The sequence below is a fragment of the Acipenser ruthenus genome, chromosome 11 (genome assembly GCF_902713425.1).
Source record: "Acipenser ruthenus chromosome 11, fAciRut3.2 maternal haplotype, whole genome shotgun sequence".
NCBI classification, from domain to species: Eukaryota; Metazoa; Chordata; class Actinopteri; order Acipenseriformes; family Acipenseridae; genus Acipenser; species Acipenser ruthenus.
In genome coordinates, this window is record NC_081199.1 from 28,039,861 (window position 1) to 28,061,247 (window position 21,387).

Genomic DNA, 21,387 nt, shown 5'->3' on the forward strand with positions numbered 1-21,387 from the left:
GGGAAAAATAAAGAGGATATAAGGGCAATATATAACTTAACAGTTTATTTAAATATTGTAACTGCATACAAAAACTTTCAGTGCAATGCATTGTAGGCTCTCAATCATACCTGCTACAAAACCTATCCAAACAGCTTTCTGCCCTCCCTGCAGCCTTCACGACATTATTATTTTTTATTATTATTATTTATTTATTTATTAGCAGACGCCCTTATCCAGGGCGACTTACAATTGTTACAAGATATCACATTATTTTTACATACAATTACATTATTTTTTACACATTATTTTTACATACAATTACCCATTTATACAGTTGGGTTTTTACTGGAGCAATCTAGGTAAAGTACCTTGCTCAAGGGTACAGCAGCAGTGTCGCCCACCTGGGATTGAACCCACGACCCTCCAGTCAAGAGTCCAGAGCCCCTAACCACTACTCCACACTGCTGCATTTGGAATTTAATACTGGTACTTTGATTCCCTCTCCGGTTCCAGCTGTAAAACCACCAGGCTGCTTAATCCTGCAACATATGCTTCCAAGCGCCTATTCTTTCTTACAGCACACGTTTAACACATTCCAGGGGTTTAGACCCCAGGCAAGTATGCAAGCCTAACTTTCCCATTAACAACAATGGAACAGAACTGGGATTAAAAAAAATACCAAACTACAACTGTAGAAGTATCTTTTATTAGAGACGAGGAGTGATGCTGGAAGCTATTACAACATAAATCATTGATTCCAATTTGTTTGGGTTTACTGAACTTTTTCCAAATAACAGATTACATAATGGTAATTGAACATAAAATATGATTGCTAAATAGCAACTTTCACGATGGATTTAAATGAAAAATGACTTTAGTGTTTATAAGTATATTTGGAATCTTGGTATAACATCCATTATAATGGTATTAGGTCGGTAAATGTCCAAGTATACTGTATTAGAATTAAAATAGCTCCTGAAGACAACCACATTGGTATTTCACCAAAGCAACATTTTAAATGCATGAACCTCAAGCAAGTTTGGTGCGAATATACAGGCACATATGTAATGTAGAGTGAAAGGAGATACGTAGGGTAAAACAGCAATTCCATTGTGGTATTAAATCAGCTGAATGCCAAAATAAAGGATCAAGTAACTAATATATAATCCAGAGAACATTCCAAGCCATATAAGGGGAAACTGTAACCATGTATTCTCACTCTGTCACTTACTGTTGTAAAAAAAAGAATTTCAGTTGTCCACATGTTTTACAACTAGAAAAAGCACTTAATACAAATATCAGTCAACTGCTTCAACATAATGCAATAAAATATGAAGAGGCATTCATGACACATTACTTATGGTAAAAAAAACAGAAATCATTTGGAAAGAAAGTCCAAGTCCCAGAAATCATTGGGGAGGGAGTTTCACAAAACTCAGCCTTCCAAAACTCAATTGTGAGCGTCACTGATATTTATAGCCAGACGTAACACTATACTGTATTTTACATAACCCTTATTGTAATACTATTTAGTTACAGTACATATAAAAACACATCTAAACACTAGTAGTCTACTAGTAATGTTTCTATTTTTTCTATATATTATTGGTGTATAGTATGCAGCAAGTCATTACACACTAGGAATAAGTAAAGTGACAGTGACACACACAAAGAAAAGCTGCCTGTTAATTATAATCCAAGACATGTTTTCACAGCAGATTTTATTTTATTTTTAAGTACTGTCAGCACTCACATAATCGACCCTATAAAATTTTGACTTCAGTGAAGATTAAACACGTGTGACACATATCTGATTATTTCATTCTGGCCCGTTCCAACCCTTGTCCGTTTTTCAGGGAACACATAAAAAACACAGAGGGGTGTGGGTTCTTTCCCAGATGCGGACACTGCTGCTGTACCCTTGAGCAAGGTACACTTTACCTAGATTGCTCCAGTAAAAACCCAACTGTATAAATGGGTAATTGTATGTAAAATTTGTGTGAAAACTTGTAACAATTGCAAGTCGCCCTGGATAAGGGTGTCTGCTAAGAAATACATTTATATATATATATATATATATATATATATATATATATATATATATATATATATATATATATATATATGAGAGAGAGAGAGAGAGAGAGAGAGAGAGAGAGAGAGAGAGAGAGAGAGAGAGAGAGAGAGAGAGAGAGAGAGACACACACACACACACACCACAGTATCTAAAACTGTTTAATAATTAACTGTTACACCACCCTAGCTTGTCTCATTCGCTTTGTTTTGGCTGCATTTTCGTCAGGTGAAACTGGAGGAAGCGCTGTGTAACTGCACAATACAAGGACAGACTGATCTGGCATTAAAGAGAATAAAAAAAAAAATTAAAAACAACAATCTGATGGATATTCAGATCAATTGCAACCAAACGAGCAAGGATGGGCTGAATGGCCTCCTCTCGTTTGTAAACTTTCTTATGTTCTTAACATTGAAATACTCTCAGATCCATGAGGCACCTTTTGACACATCTTCACATGTGCAGTATATGTAAACCAGCATGAATGAAAGTGTTGTGATCAATTTATAACCCTAGAGGGCAGCAGAGTGCAAAACACATAGCTACTTCTTTCTCTGGAACTACAGGTTTTACACAGGAGCCAGCTGACTTGCTGTGCTGTAAATGGCATGTGGAAAAACACCACAACAAAAGTAGCTTTCTTGTTTTTAGTTCATTTCCCATTTTACTTTCCCTATTAATAATTATCTGCCTGGGTTGGATGGTAGAAGTCTTCTAAAGCAGGTGTTCTCAACTGGGGGTCCGGGCCCCCTAGGGGTCCTTGAGGAGGTTTCAAGGGGTCCTCCAAAAATAGAATGTGTTATTTTCCCTGTATGCTTATGACACCCTGAAAGCATGTCATAAGCATGCGCAGAAATGAATGCGTTCTCAGGTTACGGAATGCATTCTCGGGTTGTAATAGACCTATTTCAGCAGGAGCATGACAGGTTACAAAGCAGAGGAAAAATCATTGGAAACACACACAATAAATAGCAGATATGGATACATTTTTAATTCGACCATCAGCATCAAAACAACAAAACCCACAGAATGATGATACATTACTTCCTTCAACAAGTTCAACTGTAAGGGCTGAAGAACAGCGAGGAGGTGATGTTGTGAGTAAAAAAACATAAAAGCTGTTATTAACCCTGCAAAAGTAAGGAAATACGAAGACAGCCACTTGAATTTCAGTTTTATTTGTATTTTAAGTGGAGATATACCTCAACCGCAGTGTGTAATTTGTGCACAAGTACTGTCCAATGAATGTTTGAAACCCTTCAAATTACAGAGACATTTAATTACCAGCATGAAATATATAAAAACAAGCTTTTTTGGCTTCAGGAACAAAACATTAACTTTGACATAATCACACCACAGCTGGCAGCGCACCTGTGTGGTCTACTCAACAAATGTAATACTTACTTTCCTGAACTCATGACAGAACAAGCCGCTACACACCTGTGAGCTACAAACCCCATTAGTCAGAATATTGAAGCTAAACTGCTACCCTCTGTCCCATCAAAGCTGTTAGAAGAGCTCATTGACATTTCATCAAACAGCTCCCTCAGAACCAGGTTCAATGAAATGCCGCTTCTTCTGCAGCACTGAAAAAGTGTTGGTCCCATTCAGTACAACCTACTTATGCGAAACAGAATTCTCAGCCATGACATCGATGAAAACAAAGTACCGAGCCAGGATGAACATTGGCCATGACATGCATGTGTGCTTGGCGAAGAAACCTCCACGTCTTGACAGAATTTCAGCTCAGCACCAGCAACAAGTTTCACATTGAGTAAGTAAAACAAAAATAATTAATAATTATTAATATTAATATATATATAAAATGTATATGTATGTATCAGGGATGGAAATAAGACTCCCATTGCACAGCAGTTTGATCCATTCTTGGTTTTAGTAGTACAAGTTTAATAAGATAAACCTGAACTTGTTCACACAGGGGCTAATCAAGCTCGTTATAAAACCTGGAATGGGTGAAACTGCTATGCAACAGCAATAGGAGTCTTATTTCCATCCCTGACGTGCGTATGGGTATGTGTGTGTGTGTGTGTGTATATATATTATATATATACATATATACATATATATATATATATACACACACACACACACACACACACACACACATACAATAATACATACATACATACATACACACAATGACGCACAATGAAAACGCAACAGTCTTACATCAATAGCTAGTTTTACATCAGTAGCTCATTGGGAACATACATGGTGTTATTTACATTTTAAATAGTGAGCAGATAGGTTTGCTGATTGTTTGAGTAGTATTATTCCTTAGGATAACTAAATACTGAGCTCAAGTCATTGCATTGCTATGGTTGCTATCGGCATGTGTGAAGGAGGCCTGTCTGTGAGATAAGTTGCCCGGAGAATGAGGTTCTGCTTCACCAATCAGCAGACTAGTCCAAAGAAACCAGGAAACCGGCTCTGTGAGGGACAGGCCACGTCCTGGAAGGCAGAGAGTCACCACACTGGCCCAGGACCGTCTCATCTGACTGATCCATCTGCGCAATCGTTTTCAGACTGCAGTGGCTACAGCATGAGAAATTCCAAGAAGAAATAACCCGCGCTTGTAGCTCGCTGTCTGCGTGAAAATTATTATTATTATTATTTAATTTTTTAGCAGACGCCCTTATCCAGGGCGACTTACAATTGATATCACATTATTTTTTACTTACAATTACCCATTTATACAGTTGGGTTTTTACTGGAGCAATCTAGGTAAAGTACCCTGCTCAAGGGTACAGCAGCAGTGTTCCCACCTGGGATTGAACCCACGACCCTCCGGTCAAAAGTCCAGAGCCCTAACCACTACTCCACACTGCTGCTTGGAGGCCATTCAGGGTTAACATGTTGACAGCTGAGAGACGAAATCGTTGTCTTCTGTGGGCCAGAGAACATCAGAGGAGGCGGCAGAGAGAGTGGTGGAGTGTTTTATTCACCGATGAATGTCGTTTTGCCCTTGGCTAAACTGACAGAAGAGTTTAGAGTTTAGGGCAACCTTACTGCTCCGTCATACATTGACGAAGTCCTTAAGGCAACAGTTTTTCCGTTCCTGCAAGCCAATCTGGAAGTGTCGATTTTCCAGCAGGACAATGCAAGACCGGACAGTGCTAGGATTACAATTGCATGACTTTAAGAAAACAATGTTGAGGTCATGCCGTGGCCAGCTTTTTCTCCTGACCTGAGTCCAACAGAACATCTGTGGAACCAAATTGCCAGTGTCATCCACAGGAGACAACCGTGACCAGCCAACCTGCGCCAGCTGGCTGCAGCTGCACAGGAAGAGTGGCAGAACATCCCGCAGCAGTCTATCCAGAGGCTGATCAGGTCTATGCGTCAACGCTGCCAGGATTGTGTTAATGCTCAGGGAGGTCATAACCGATACTAAGTTTGTAATATTTTCATTTTGACAGTGTGTCACGTTTCATATTGAAAACTTATGATTCTTTGACCTGTATTGTTGTTCACATTTTCTGTGATTTTGTTTGATATGTATGTTCAAAATGTTTGATTAAATCCATTAGACCTGAGTGTTGCATTTCTTTTGTGCATCATATTATATATATATATATATATATATATATATATATATATATATATATATATATATATATATATATATATATATATATAACACACACACATACATACTGATGCTGATATATGGATTTAATACATATGGTATTAATATATACATGGAATTGTTATAGCAGGGGAGGGGGAGGGGGAGCCCTCAGAAGTTTGAGAACGCCTGTTCTAGAAAAGGGGCCTAAAGTAGTTCACACTGCCTCAGCCACATTCACAATACAAGGCTGGAATAAGTGCATTTCCAAATATATTTTTCTTTAATGTGTATTAGGAGACTACAATAGAGGATTTATTTTATGTTTCTATTAATATGTAGATGAAATGATTGGGTTAAACAATGTTATATTCATATTTATTGTTTGACTTTGAAAAGAAGAGCAGATTTGGAGAGTACATTACTGTATGTTTTTAAAACAATAGTACCCTTTTTAAAGCAAGAGGTAAATGCATAACAGCCAGCACTGTCAAACTTCAGTCGTGCTATTATATTAGCTAATTAGCAGATGGGGATTTGTTTGTGAAGCAGGCAGAGCAGTCCTATTGAGCTGTAAAATACTATGTAAATTCTGAATGGGTCTTATATAGAGCTTCCCCCAGGGAGATAAAGGATTTCCTGAATTCGAGGCAACATGAAAGCAGAATGCATTCTGTTTTATACCTTGTGCTTTTATTTCTACCTTTGCATTTAAAATACCCCATGTATAAAAGCCTGCAACACAGCAAGCAATGTGAGGGTATAATAGTACAGTACACAGCAGTAGCATCCACTGACTGTTTCCATTCTGAAGCCGAGGAAGATACCCTTCTCCCGCATTTGATCTTTTCAATCCATCTCTTCAACCCATAACTTTACTAAAACACTTATTTATATTAGAATGTCTTCTTTGTGGCTTAGTTTCTTTGTTCTTCCATTTAGCCCTGACAACTGATGGTGTTTATTCTTTTTTCAACATTACTCTTATAAACATGATTTCTGATATGAATAGCACACATTCTCCTGTAGAGAAGAGTGTTTCTCTCCTGCTTTTTAGAAGTACATTAGTTAAGTTAGAGTACCAGGTTTATTTAACTACAGATTTCGTTTTTACTATAATGTGAATTATAATGTTTTCCAGCTATTTTAAAATATAGAATTCTTGAATATTCATTTAAATGTGTATATTTTGAAAGAACATTTGAAAAAAAAAAACCCATGTTAGTCTCAGCACTAACTGCTTGAATACCAATAGCAGACATTACCCTTCAAACTGTATGCTGTATTCTATTCTTAAAATATTTCTACTTCTGTTCCTCATACGTTTGTTAAGTGTTGACATGTAAAACATTGGGTAAGTCTTCTAGTGAAAGCAGATTTATTAACTGTCTGCTTGAACAAATAATTTACAGTAGGATTGTGAAACACTTATTGCAAAACAAAAAACAAAAATGAATGGCTACAAAAGGGGGACATCCTGCTCCTGTTAGGGAAGGGTTGAGTTACATGTAATAAAATGCCCTTAGAAAATAGCAGGACACAGGCTATGGAGATAACCGTTTCACCTTTATCTGTGTCTACTGACCAGACCCTCCTGGACAATAACTCAAGTGTCTCTGTTAATTTAGAGCAATGGCAAAATAAATACAAATTGTGAACTGCGCATTGGACCAATTTAAACTACTTGTATAAATTGACTGCTGTCTGTGGGGAAAAAAAATAAAAAAAAATAAAACAAAAAATGGTTGCACCCCCTTACATGCAGTCTGGATATTGTGCCCTTAGTTTGAGACAGAGTAATTTGGTTGGATCACATTAAAACAATGAAGACATACATTACAGTATCTGCTTCCATGTGCAGACTAGTCAAGTATGTTAAAGAACCATTTCAATTGACGGCTCAGACGTTTGAAGTGTAAACACAGAGTTTCATATAAACTGCTGTTTCCATGTGTAATCTTTGAGACATACTGTAATACAGCAATATCCTCCTTACCTTATCCTTGTCATCCACAAGATCTGCCAAAACATCGTCTGGATCCAATATTCCTCCATCTATGTATTCAATGTGATGAATCTTTACTGAGTAATTGCCATCCTATATGAAATAAGAAAAATAAATATTGGCTTTAATAACAGACTGTGTCAGAAAGAAGATCCTTATTGCAACAATTAAAAGCCACTAAACACAACATATAATTATACGGGGGATTATTCAGTGGGATACTAGTGTTTTCCATAAAAATGATTGGAATCCCAAACGATTTTGGAATACCTTTATACAATGAGCGGTTATTAAAACATATAACAAAAAGTAAAAGATAACTAACCGACTAACCAACAGTATCATTATTTAAAACAATGTGATTAATAAGGAGCACATCAATGATGCTACAAGAAACATCAAGAAACTCACTACCTGTTTCTAGGCAAACATATTATTATTATTATTATTTATTTCTTAGCAGACGCCTTATCCAGGGCAACTTACAGTCGTAAACAAAAAATTTCAAGAATCACAGTACAAGTTATAATTAGGGGTCTACTTAAATTGCGGTAAATTTACGTATTTTTCACGGGTATGTTGCGGAATAAAATTAGGATTTCGCAGACATTTCGCGGACATGTTTAAACATTAAATAAACCTAAGTAGACAGTATTTCAGAACACTATAAAGCCTAAAAATAGTGGTACTTGCTTCCTTACTAAAACAGAGTGCTGGCATTTGTTAAAGGCAAGCATGCAGCATTCCCCTGCAGTTGACTTGCCCATACATTGAGACTGCACGTTCTGCATCCACTCAATTGGTTGGAAGTTAAGGCAAAGCTTTGCCAAGTTATACAGATGTGGAAATCGATTAGAAACAGCCCAAAAACTCGGGCATCTGGCATACTTTAATAAAGTCAATGTGTGCAGCACGTTCGTTGTCATGTTATTTGTCCCATCCAATCATTTATTTTATTAGTACTGAGTCAAAACAAAGAAGACAACGTGGCTATTCGGGTCTAAAATTCCAACTGTAACTGCAGGTTAAAGCGAGGTGGCTGTGCTGGATCGTTTTAATACTGATTTAACTTGCAGACAGGAATACTTTTTGTCTGGGCTGACTTTCCAGTTTGGTTTCTCAAAGCTGTTTATTTTACGTTCTGTTCAGCAGCCTCTGTAGTAGCCGTTTGTTTAATGTGTGATTCTGAAGCTAAATAGCGATCGATCGTATTTTCTCCAAATACACATTAAGATATGGAAAACAATTACCTCAGTCTGCATGTAGTTTATTTGGGAAATATCTTGAAACGATCATCAGCCGAAATATAGTTTGCTTTCTTTGTCGTCCATTTCTACTATTTTACCTCCAATGCTGAAAACTGGATTTTAGCAACCTAAATCAAAACAATGCAGCACCAACTTTGTCCCGCCCCCTCCTGCACAGTACCGGTCACATAAAAGCAGTAAAGTAAAGATAGGCTGATTAAAACGTTGTCATTTGAATAGAATTGGATAATTTATTTTGTAAATGTTACTTGTGGACATTTTTTGTTTGTTTTTTGCTTAAGTGCAGTGCACACGGGACGGCGAAGGAATAAAAATGGGCTATCTACAGAAGGAAGACACGTAGTTTGCGTTGCTTGTGTTGTGCAGTAGTTCATTTAAACAAGTTTTTTTTTTTTCCTCTCTGTACTTGTTTGTATGCATTGGCCCCTAAGAGGTGAATTTTGCGGTGACCCCTCAATTTCCTGATTTCCGCGAAATCGCGAATTAGGTAGGTCCCTAGTTATAATACAATTAAGAGCAAGATAAATACAATCAAGATCTCATTAAAGTCAGCCGAGACCCACTTCAGCTGACTGAAGTGGACTACATTCGGAATGGTTCACTAATCTGAATCAGAGTAGATCAAAATAATGTTTACATCATCTGTTGCCTGTTTCACAGTTCCATGTCATCCTGTATGTGCACAGTATGGCACTGGTAACTATGGCAGTACTTATGCTTTTTTCAATATCCGACAGGCCTAAATCTTTATCAGAAATTCAATTTCTGATAAAAAAAACCTTATATCCACAGCTAACTACTAACTGAGGCAGTTGTTTACTTGGCTTGTCACATAGTTCTGTTCCTCTGCACAAAATGGCATGCCTACTGTTGCTTTAATTCCTAAAAGTTTCCACCACACCCAGTAGAAAATAAATCCTTAAGGAAATAATCACGTTACCATCATATCACTGTACTGAATAAGCATTACTCTGTTTCCTTTTGACTATTTTTTTCCCCTGGTTCACTGGAAAGTAGCCATTGCAAGATAAAGTTTTAAACTAACCTTCCTTGGTAATACCATTGTAGTAACCAATGGACAAAATAGGAATTTACTACACTGGCCCCCACTGCTGAGTAACAACAAAAAAAAAACGTGCTAATCACAAAAATCTGATTTTGTTAAAGCAGAATGTGGACAGAATAAAAGCACAACACAAGCAGTGTTAGATGTGGTTAGAACATTTAACGTTTTTCACTGCCTGGGGATTCCAGTACAATTAACACAGATCGAAAACATAGGGCTCCATTTGCTCCATGATTGTTCACATAGAAGCTGTTCACTGCTGATGAACTTAAGGGGCTATGTTATGTGCCAAGGGCTCACATAAAAGGAAACAGTGTTCTAAAGAAAGAATGCCAGATTCTGCCAGAAAACCTTGCTAATTAGCCTGCTGGCCAAGAGCATTTCTTTAAGACTTAAATATTTACAATATTTAACACAATTCAGTTTTTGTGATGAATTTTGGTGTTTTAATGCAAGACTGTGGATTATCAGCCCTTGGGACTGTCCTTTCTATTCACCAAGAGAATGAACAGCAGTGGTGATTTGAGCTTCCCCCAGATTACCCCCACAGGCACTCCAAGCCTGCTCTGAAGGAGCAACCCTCATTGGGAGTGAGAGAGCAGTTCATCCATATCCAATCCTCAGCCTCTCTCTGTGCCTAGAGTCAGCTGCAGTGCCAAGCTTAAGACCACCTAATTGAATTGTGACTAGAGCTGGATTCAAACCCTGATCTCCAGATGTGAAATGATGATGTATTAAAGGCTGAATAAACAATTCCATCACTTGCATTTTCTTTTTTGTTGTTGTTGTCAGCATAATATGACTTGCAAAACATACACTGCAAAGTACGGTTCAAGGAATTACATAATGTATGTAACTTTAACCAACTGGGCCACCTCTCTTTGTACAGTAATAAAACTGAAAATAATATAATAATCTTTATTTTTATATAGCGCCTTTCATAGTGGACCACCATCACAAAGCGCTTTACAGAGGTAGGCTGTGAACTGTGCATTATATGCAGAGTCACTCACAAAAGGACATTGATTTAACATCTCATCCACAGGATGGAGCACAAGGATGTTAAGTGACTTGCTCAGGGTCACACAGTGAGTCAGTCAGTGGCAGAGGTTCATGGGACTGGAATGTTATCAAATATGTACTTTTAGTAAAACAACGTGCTAACTTAAACCAAATAGATCGGGTGGCATTGGAAAAAAAAAAATCTTTGATGGGAATAACACACCAACCAATCCAGTCACATTTTTTAGATTCTTCCAAAGATGCAACAGGAAACCAAAAAGTACCTGTCCAGAACTGAAGATTCTCTGATACTGACTAAAAGGTGTGATATAGTCAAGGCTTCAAAATATATTGTCATACCTCCGAGTAGTGTAATGAAGCAGAGGGCAGAAAAAGGTAAAATAAGTAAGGAAACCAGGAATCATATTTAGTACAAAAACGTGAGCGGGACACTGCAGCTTTAAACAGGGAAAGAGAACAGTACTAAAAATCAAGACCTTCCAATTAACCTACCAATAATGTGTATGCGGTTTCTCGCTTGTCATGTCATTTGCACGTTCATAGAAGAAGGAAGGGGACAACATAATGAGCATGGTGATAATCAGATGTTAATAGAGTTGCCTGGCACAAGTCTCTTTGAAGATTAGTACCGTTTATCAGTTACCAAGTCAAACTCAGTGTATCGCACCTACGCCAGCATACTGTACTCTAAACCCTGGTCCAAGAGGCGTTTATGCTTTGGGATCATTCTTCTTCACCTTGTCGAAGACACTTATAAATTTACAAGACCAGATACAATACTTTGTTTACAGGACAATTGTCTAACTAACTCTATGCTGAAGTGGTTGGTAATTTTTTTGGCTTCTGCCACACTATGCATTAAAAGAACAAGTGGCTTTAAATATGATTTCTACAATTGTATGCTAGCAATCAATCATTCAGAAACCAGCAATATAAAAATATTAAAATTAAATGATAATTATTTTCAGAGTGGTTCTAAGTTCCATTGCTTATTTAATGTTATCATGTTTATCATCAGTCTTTACTTGACTTTGAGCTTGTCTAGAAAAGTATAATTGCTGGGACTCATGTCACAATATGGCATTCAATTCTGTGGTATCAATCATATCAATATACTGTAGCAAGAGAGAGAGAGATGGGGCATGCAGAGATGAACGATTATGTTGTTGCATGATTAGAATGGAATTGAATTGAATGGGGGAAGGGTATTGCTACAGGTATATCAATTTTGTGTACGCACCACTAGAATATATAGAACTGATGTTATGTTGAAATGTAATAACCAGCACAAACACAAACTACATGCATGTTCTTATAGGAATTCTAAGAACAGGTATTCAATCAGTGTTCTCTTCACTTGCCTCTAAGCCTGAAGGATTTAAGATCTTATCCTCAGTTAGAGAACTGTGGCTATCTAGACATAATACAGAGTTACAGCAATTGTGGACCTAATAAGACAGACCACTCTGTTTACTATGCTCAGAGATCTCCCCAGAACACTGACAGGCAAACAAAGATAAGTCCTAAGCCAACAATGAAATACTGAAAGTGCAGACAGAGAGACGGAAGGGGTTTAGAATGGGGACATTAATTGTACTCTTATCTCCTGGCAATATTATACTTCAACACATTCATAGAAAACTAGTTTTCACCAAGGAGCTTAAAACAGTATTAAAACAGGCAAGTCTGAGATTACGGGAACTTAAAATGATTAAAAAAAAAACAAAAACAAAAAAAAAAAACACACACAAACTAGATGATGTTTCTAGACTCTGTTGACATTGTAATTTCATTATATATAATGAAGCCAACACAGTCCAAAAGAGCAAATGACACAACGATCTGTCTTAGCTCTATTACATCTCCTTAGGTGCAGCGCCAGTACTGTTGCTAGTTGAAAAATATTCACCCCAAGAGACCCTGTGCTTAAATCAGCTTTAGCCTCAGCTCAATTCCTAGAGGACTGCAGACCACTCACACAGAGACACACTAATCAAAACTGTGTTCAAATTTAGTTTTTGTTCAATCTTGGATCAGTTTTAACCTTGCTTTTTCTACCTAATTTGAAATGCCCATTTCAAACATCGCCTCAGTGCTGCAGTCAATTTAACATTCAAGTGGACTGAAGATTTACTGAAAACCTCAGTTCCCACAGTGAGACCCCTAAGGAACAAATGTTACCAAGCTGCTGAAGCATGGTGGTTCAGGCCCTGCCTGGAAAGTCTCCTGCTGTACTTGTCAAGTGCCTTCTGGCCAGTAGTGGTTGCCGGAGTGCAATGGGCCAAACTAGCCTAATCTGATTTTCACCCCAATCCTGCAAAGACCAATTCAGTCCTGTTTGTGGTTCAAATAGTTATTTATCGCTTCACTAAATCTAATTCTAGCACAAATGCCACTGAATGCCAAGGGATCTACAGCTTTACACTACCATATAATAAGGGGTTAAAACATTTTTGTATAGGGGGTCCCCGAGTGGCTCATCCAGTTAAAGTGCTGCCACTAAGTCATACAGCTTGGATGCTGCCAGTTCGCGTACGGGCTGTGCAAAGAGGCCGAACTTTGCTGACACTCCAGGGGTGGGGGACGGGAAACCAGCAGTGAATGCTTCGCCTCATCGCACAACAGCGAACCCTACTGGCCAGACACCAAGCACATTCAGTGTGGATAAGAGGCAGGGCTGGTCTCTGTTCTCCGGGATCGGTAACCCGCCCATCTCTGCTCTGGATTGTTCGGCGTAAAAGCGATTATAGCTTTATATTATAAAGCTGGACATTCCAAATTGGGGGAAAATAAATGAAAATAATAATTGGTCACTAAATTAATAAAATAATAAAATGTTTTGTATACAAACACACACAATATTGCTTACTTTGAGTAAGCTAGGCAAGTCAGGCTTTGTGTTCCATTCTTCGTTATATTGCAATTTCAATACAGAAGTACAGTACAAATTACAATGAGAACAAATCAGACTGTTTCTATATTTTTTCAGATTGGAATTGAATGCTGGAGAAATTGAACCTGGAGGAAAAGGTCATGGGGAAGAAGATCCTAAAAGGCTGTTTACCTTTTTTATCCATTATAATTTCTCAAAACTATAATTACACACACACACACACACACACACACACACAGTAACTACAGCAGGCACTGTTTATTGATTCTAAAGTTGTATCATAATTATACTACATATTATGTCTTATGACTCCCTGGCAAAACTAACGTGTTTTTGATTTCACAGCCAAAAAAGAGAAAAACAGTAGTCTCTAGCGTATGTAAAATTAGGTGTGATTAAGCACATAATAAAATAGTTTGAAAGGCAATACAATGTTGCTGGAACTACATACACATACTGTACATTCATAATGCCTGCTGTTATTCTTGTTAAGCTCTATGTAACTACTACAAGAGACAGAACAAACAGCTGCTATAGAAACCCACAAAGTACAAAAAATTAATTTGCCAGTTATACCATGTTTTACATGATAGAACATGAAAAAGTACTATTTTCACAGGAATTAAGCCATTTTGCAAACGCGTATCTCAAGAGAATAACAAAATATCGAAGACACAGAACAGCCCCAGATAGCAAAGATCTAAAATACACCTTTTGCCACACTCAGTATGGAAAAAAACAGGTTTCAGGTCTGTCACCCAGGACATACTGTATTTATTACAACTAATACATACTGTACAAAGTGATTACAAAGGCACTTTGCATGGCTGGTTTCAGGGGGAAAAAAAACAAAGCATACCTATATTAAATATTATCAAAAGGTGTGAATCACTGTTTTACTAAATTATAGTATGTATTAGTATGGAATTTATATGTACAATTAATAATAAAAATCATAGCTGTACAACTGGACTGACTTGAAATGGACCTACCAGTTAGGTTTACCGTGCAACTTGTGACGGTTGAAGACTACATGTGCAGACAAGACAACTTGATATTTTAAGGGCATTGTTCATGATGGAAGCATGTTTACATTTGGTGTATGTGCAAAAGGCATGAGTGTATGTTTATTGTGTATATGATTTAGCCTAAATGATAGTATGCATTCCACTTGTAGTATTGAAGGTTCCAAGTTTGTGGCCAAAAGAAACAAAACATTCTACATTGCACTGATATTTGCTTTTATAGCAGCATAGTTTGACACTCTGACTCCAGGTTTGAAGCATTGTGTTTTCAAGGACATCATTTCGTTTGGCAGCCTACTTAACATTCCTATGTTTGACAAAGCTCTATTTAATGAAAAAACAGCAAAGGACCAGTCCGCATTTGTCTTTGTAATTTGCTGGCCCTTTTGAGCAACCTGATAACTTCCTGAAAGACTCACAATAACTTCCTCCCACAGGTCACGTCATGCTGTATAAACTCTTGTTTGCATCAGTCCCAGCTGCAGCATGTCAGGAAAACTTTATAGCATGTCTGCTATTTGAGGGCAGCTTTATGGGGGTTGATACCGTATCTGCCATATAACACTGTTATAGGGTGTTGAGCAACCATGGTGAGTCAAGACAGCCCAGATTTGGCATGACAAGTCTGGTAGATTCTGTATCTCTTCCACAGGGATACAAAGACTGCTGTCCCTAATTTGTTCAGGGAAGTAGAGAAAATCTTCTGTTCCTCATTTAGAAAATCAGTAAGAGAAGAAACTTTGTTATGTTACCCAGTAAATGTCTGGGTGGTCAGTTACATTATAAACTACAGTTATAGTGGAACTGGAATAGCACCTCAGATACAATGAATATGTAAAATTGGAAAGTGAGATAAAACTAGGTAAGTCAATGAAGTTGTCTCCAAGTAAATTCCCTGCTTCCTCTAGTTACAGTCATTAAATGTTTTTAAAACTTTTGGATTTCCTGTCTAATGTGTTGGAGTTATTATTATTATTATTTTAAATTCAGTTATTTGCTGCCTTCGCTCAGAGTCTAACTGCAACAGAATCAATCATTGGGCTTGGCGATAGGCTGCTGTCGCTATGCTGCCAATAGAACCATTTCTGTTTTTTCTTTATTAAAACTCTAGTGGCCAGTAATATTTGATATGAGCATGTACATGCAAAATGGTTATTTTTATAAAATGGAAACATCACATGTTTAGAAAATATTTAATTGTTTGAGAATAGCTTAATTTCTACGTCAGACACATTTAGTTTGCTGCGTTTATACAACTCTACAAAGATAAAGTCAATGCTTCAAATGACCTCTGAGATACGAGGTCCTGACAGTGCAGAAGCTTGTAATATTACTGCCACAAAACAGTACATTTTTCTTGCATGGTCCCCTCAATTAAACTTGCCCTAGAGAATCATAGAATACATTTGTGTACTAAATATGAGTATGAAATCAATGGGTCTTATTCACAAAACCTTAGAGACTGTTTGTAAGGACAGTTTTCTGAAGCGTGTTTATAAATGTTTACTTAGGTTAAACAGTTTTCTGAAAAACAAGAATCAACTTCTAATCTTCACTAAAAAGTTGATTTTTTTATTTTTATGATGTACACATTTGATTTAATTAATCAAAATGGACTTTAAAAAATGTCTTAAACCAGTCATTATATTTTTTGTGAAAAAGGGGTATAACTGTATATCTCAAAGCAAGTCAGTATACTGAAAAAGCTAGAGGTGAATTTACAAAAACATACAATATAAGCTCCCCTTAAAAGAAAGTCTCTCAGCTATATCAGCGTGTCAACATCAAGACACAAGTTATTTTAATTAAACGTTTACAGTAAATTATCCAAAATTGCAGTATTAAGAAGTATCTAGTACAGTGCTTTCCTAAAAAGGACAGCATTAAATGACAAGTATTATAATTTGCCTTAAACTTATTACTTTTTAATCCAGAAACAAATTATACAGCAACAACACGCACAGTCACAGGATTAGCATAACAAAACGATACAGAAACTTCTATGATAAGCAAATCTGGTAATTAACAGCACTGCACTCAGCAGCTGCTTCATGTGGTATATCTGGAGGTGATAGAATGATTATAAAGGAGTCGTAGCTTTGAACGATGATACACAATACTGAATGAGAGATGTGCTCATTTGCAGGCAATACAATAGCTTCATAAATCTGAAGAACAGCCCGAGCAGAATAGCTGGAACACTTTAATTCTACACTATTTGCATGCTGTCCATACCATCAGTCACACAGCAGTAATGGTAACCTTTACATGTTTTAGCTGGGATATCAATTATACTATCTATACAAATAACTTAACATTGTGCTGGCGATGGCATTATCTAAACGCTAATTGCTTCTGCAACACATCATATTAAAATACAGCGAATGTTAAAACGGGAGCCGGGAGACTTAGTAGATTGAGATTTAAAAGTTGTTTTTTTTGTTTTGTTTTGTTTTTACTTGTTTGTCGGTTCAAGTATAACAAGATTGTATGTGATCGAAAGTTATTGTGAAGAGTTCTAGTGGCCCCAATCCAATTACTATTGTGCAAGTGTTCACCATCACAACTGGCACTCTAGGGCACATTGAGTAAGAGATCTTTGGGTTTGAATTCATGAAGGCGTTTCCAAACCAACTTCCCCAATGCATTCAAAACGCACATTCTTTGGAAGATAAACTGGAAGCCAGATTTAAGAAAGAAAGTACATTTTCGAGGGAGAATATAAACTAACTGAAAAGTTCAAAAGAGGTAACAGGTCTCAAACACTTCTGCCATAGAATAAGCCAGAAATTAATATCTACCTTTAATTAAAAGGTCATACAGTTGCAAGGGTTTCATAATATCAATTCCTTCTGGCAAACCAGATAAATAATTATCTACAATGTTAAATATTAGAGCCATTTTGACCATAGCTTAAAGTGAAAGGTACCAAGCCAGCTTGTCTTTTAAACCACTGGTATTTTTGAGAAGACAGCTATACAACTTGTATTGAAACAAACCTACACAAAGGCCAACAAGGAACCCTGTGTGTGTTCTTAAAGGTATTCATGAAATTACTAGAAAACCAGGATTATTCATTATTTACTGTACCTACAAATATTACAGTAGCAATACAAATGTCAGATGCCCTATTTAGGAATACATGTAGTTTTTATTCTGCTGCCACTTTTGTGAGCTTTTTATTCAATTTTTTTTTTAATTGGAATACTTTTTGTAGATGAAAAATAACAACTTTATTGGTTTCTGGGGTGTTTTATTATCAGTCAAAACTGAAACTCTCTATTGTACTACCATAAATTATTTTATAAGCTTTTTTAACAAATTAAACAAACGAGTCATGCAAATGAAATGCTATTTCAATTGACCTTAACCTGTAACTGTTTTATCACAGGGGAATCCAGCAGCTTGTTTTTAAGTGAATTGTTAGCACATATGTAAAGGTTATATTGTCCCATGTGTAGCCAAATGGAAACAAGCATGCATTCTTCTCAGAGTATCTGTTCTTTTCACCCTTTAAGGAAAAGGTCATGGGAGGAAAGGTCGTTTACATTTTTTACCCATTATAATTTCTCAAAACTATAATTAAAACACACACACACACACACACACACACACACACACAGTAACTACAGCAGGCACCGTTTATTGATTCTAAAGTTGTATCATAATTATACTGCATATTACGTCCCTGGTAAAACTAATGTGTTTTTGATTTCACAGCCAAAAAGACTAAAGACATCTGCCATAATTAGAAAAAAACAGTTCTAGCAGTATAATGTTAAGTTATTCACAAGTTGGCCTTGTGCTTTTTATTTATTGAATGTTTTAATAAACGTATGTAATCATTCCTCTGAATACAGTGTGTCATACAGTTCATACTAGTAACACATCGCCTCCAATAATGGGCAGGGTATTTATAAGAGGTCAAATCATTAGTCCAGAAGGAATGGGTGATGAGGTCACACTGAAAGGGACAGAAGTTATCCATTTTATTACACATGCACCTTTTCATTCTTTAGTACTCATAACTTGTACACAATTCGCTGTTCTGTTTAATGTTTTACTCTATTTAAAAGTTGTATCCCCCAGCCCCCTACCTCCCAATGTCTTTAAATAAACAATTCACTGTACTGCTGATCCTAATTATTATTATTACTAGTATTTTAAACCATCTGGTAAAATCTCATTAGGATGCATCTCTGGCAACACATGGTCCAAAACAAAGTAATTACACAAGTAGTGTATTATGCAAAATCCAATACATTATATAAAGCAGAATTAAAGTACCTTGCCCAATAAAAATATATCAGTCAAAAACTGTTATTATATTAGACAGTGCTGTCATCTGAACCATCTTCTCAGGGCTGTGACTCGATCAGAAATCTTTGTACTGATCATTCTAAAGATCCTTTGCATCCACATTTTAATGTGAGGGTGATCTTTAAGATGGCGCTCACATAAAAAAAAAAAAAATTATGAAAAGTGGGGGGACGACAAAAAATCTCCTTAAAACAAGCCATGTGTCAATGAGCCAATAGGCAAGTACAACCTAGTATAACCTGCATGGTAAATATTTAATTTTCATCCATCACTTGTAGGCAAAATTCCCTTGTGCTTTGTGAAAATTCAGAGCGGCATGACGTGATGTGCTGCACTGAAGGCTTTTGCACTGTTGGTGCTTGCTGCAAGAGATTACCAGATGTTTAAGGGTGCTCATTAGAAGAGGTTATATTTAAATTAAAACAAAAAAACACTTTGGTATAACAATGTATGAAAGAGTTAGATGCTGAAAAAATGAGGCAAAAACAGTTTTAAATCAAGCATAAAAAACATCTGAGGGAGTGGACAGCAATCTTTCATAAAAACACTGGTTTAATTTCTTCTATTTTAATTTAACAGCATTACAGGTCGCCTTCTTCCAAATTGTTTTATAGTTGTCATTAAAATATAATACTATGTCCCAACAACAGTAAAAGCTCAACTGATGCACACAGCTTTTAATAGGCAGAAGTGTACTCTATTATTACAACCATTCACAGACTTCATATAAAAAGATCAAGCTGTGCATGTCAAGCTGTTGATTTTTGCATATTAAACTAGCGAGATTCCTGTGTTGATTCTGCAGGCAGTAGAATAGCAGCGGGGTCCCCACAGCTGCTGTACTGTTACAACTGAAACAGTTTGAACAGGCTATACTTTTGTTCTGGGGGCAGGTTTCTCAAAGGGAAACAATGTCAAAAGAATGATAAGCAGGCATGTGTGTGTAAACACATGTGGTAACTGGTATGTACGTCAGTGTGTAAAGGTTAAAGGTGTGGACAGTTGTTTTGTCTTTTACATACAGTGCCTTGCAAAAGTTCTGTTTGATATTTTATTTTAAAACACTGAAACTCAAAATCAATTATTGTAAGGTGACATTGGTTTTATGTTGGATAATATTTTTAAGAAAAATAAAAAACTGAAATATCTTGCTTGCATAAGTATTCAACCCCCACACATTCATATTTGGTAGAGCCACCTTTCGCTGCAATAACAGCTTTAAGTCTTTTGGGGTAAGTAGGTACCAGCTTTGCACACAGTGTCGGTGTGATTTTGGCCCATTCTTCTTGGCAGATTTGCTCCAGGTTGTTCAGGTTGGTTGGATGACGCTTGTGGACCGCAATTTTCAAATAGTGCCACAGATTCTCAATGGGATTGAGATCAGGACTTTGACTGGGCCACTGTAGGACATTCAAATTTTTGTTCTTGAGCCACTCCAATGTTGCTTTGGCCTTGTGCTTGGGATCATTGTCCTGCTGAAAGGTGAATTTCCTCCCAAGCTTCAGTTTTTTAGCGGACTGAAGCAGGTTCTCTTGCAGTATTTCCCTGTATTTTGCTCCATCCATTCTTCCTTCAATTTTAACAAGATGCCCAGTCCCTGCTGATGAGAAGCATCCCCACAGCATGATGCTGCTGGATGGTGCGTCTGGAGGCATGGGCAGTGTTAGGTTTGCGCCACACATAGCGCTTTGAGTTTTGGCCAGAAAGCTCTATCTTGGTCTCATCTGACCACTACTTTTTGAGTAACGGCTTCTTTCTTGCCACCCTCCCATATAGGCCAGTGTTATGCAGAGCTCTTGATATGGTTGACTGGTGCACCATTACTCCACTCCCAGCCACTGAACTCTGTAGCTCCTTCAAAGTGATTGTTGGCCTCTCTGTGGCTTCTCTCACAAGTCTCCTTCTTGTTTGAGCACTGAGTTTTGAGGGTCGGCCTTTTCTTGGCAGTGCCTGGGTGGTGTGATGCAGCTTCCACTTCCTGATTATTGATCCAACTGTGCTCACTGGAATATCCAAACACTTGGATATTATTTTGTACCCTTTCCCTAATCTATGCATTTGTATTACTTTATCTCTAACTTCTGTAGAATGCTCTTTGGTCTTCATTTCCCTTCAGATTCATAGCCTGACCAATGATCCTTC

At 37.1% G+C, this 21,387-nt stretch overlaps 1 protein-coding gene across 1 annotated transcript in view; it reads right to left on the bottom strand.

The window, feature by feature from the left end:
* Positions 1-21,387, bottom strand: part of LOC117426954 (partitioning defective 3 homolog B) — a 242,904-nt gene that overhangs the window by 213,101 nt on the left and 8,416 nt on the right. Inside the window, exon 2 of the mRNA XM_034045222.3 lies at positions 7,642-7,743. Within this exon, the coding sequence (XP_033901113.3) occupies positions 7,642-7,743 (102 nt within the window). The remainder of the gene's footprint in view (positions 1-7,641; positions 7,744-21,387) is intronic.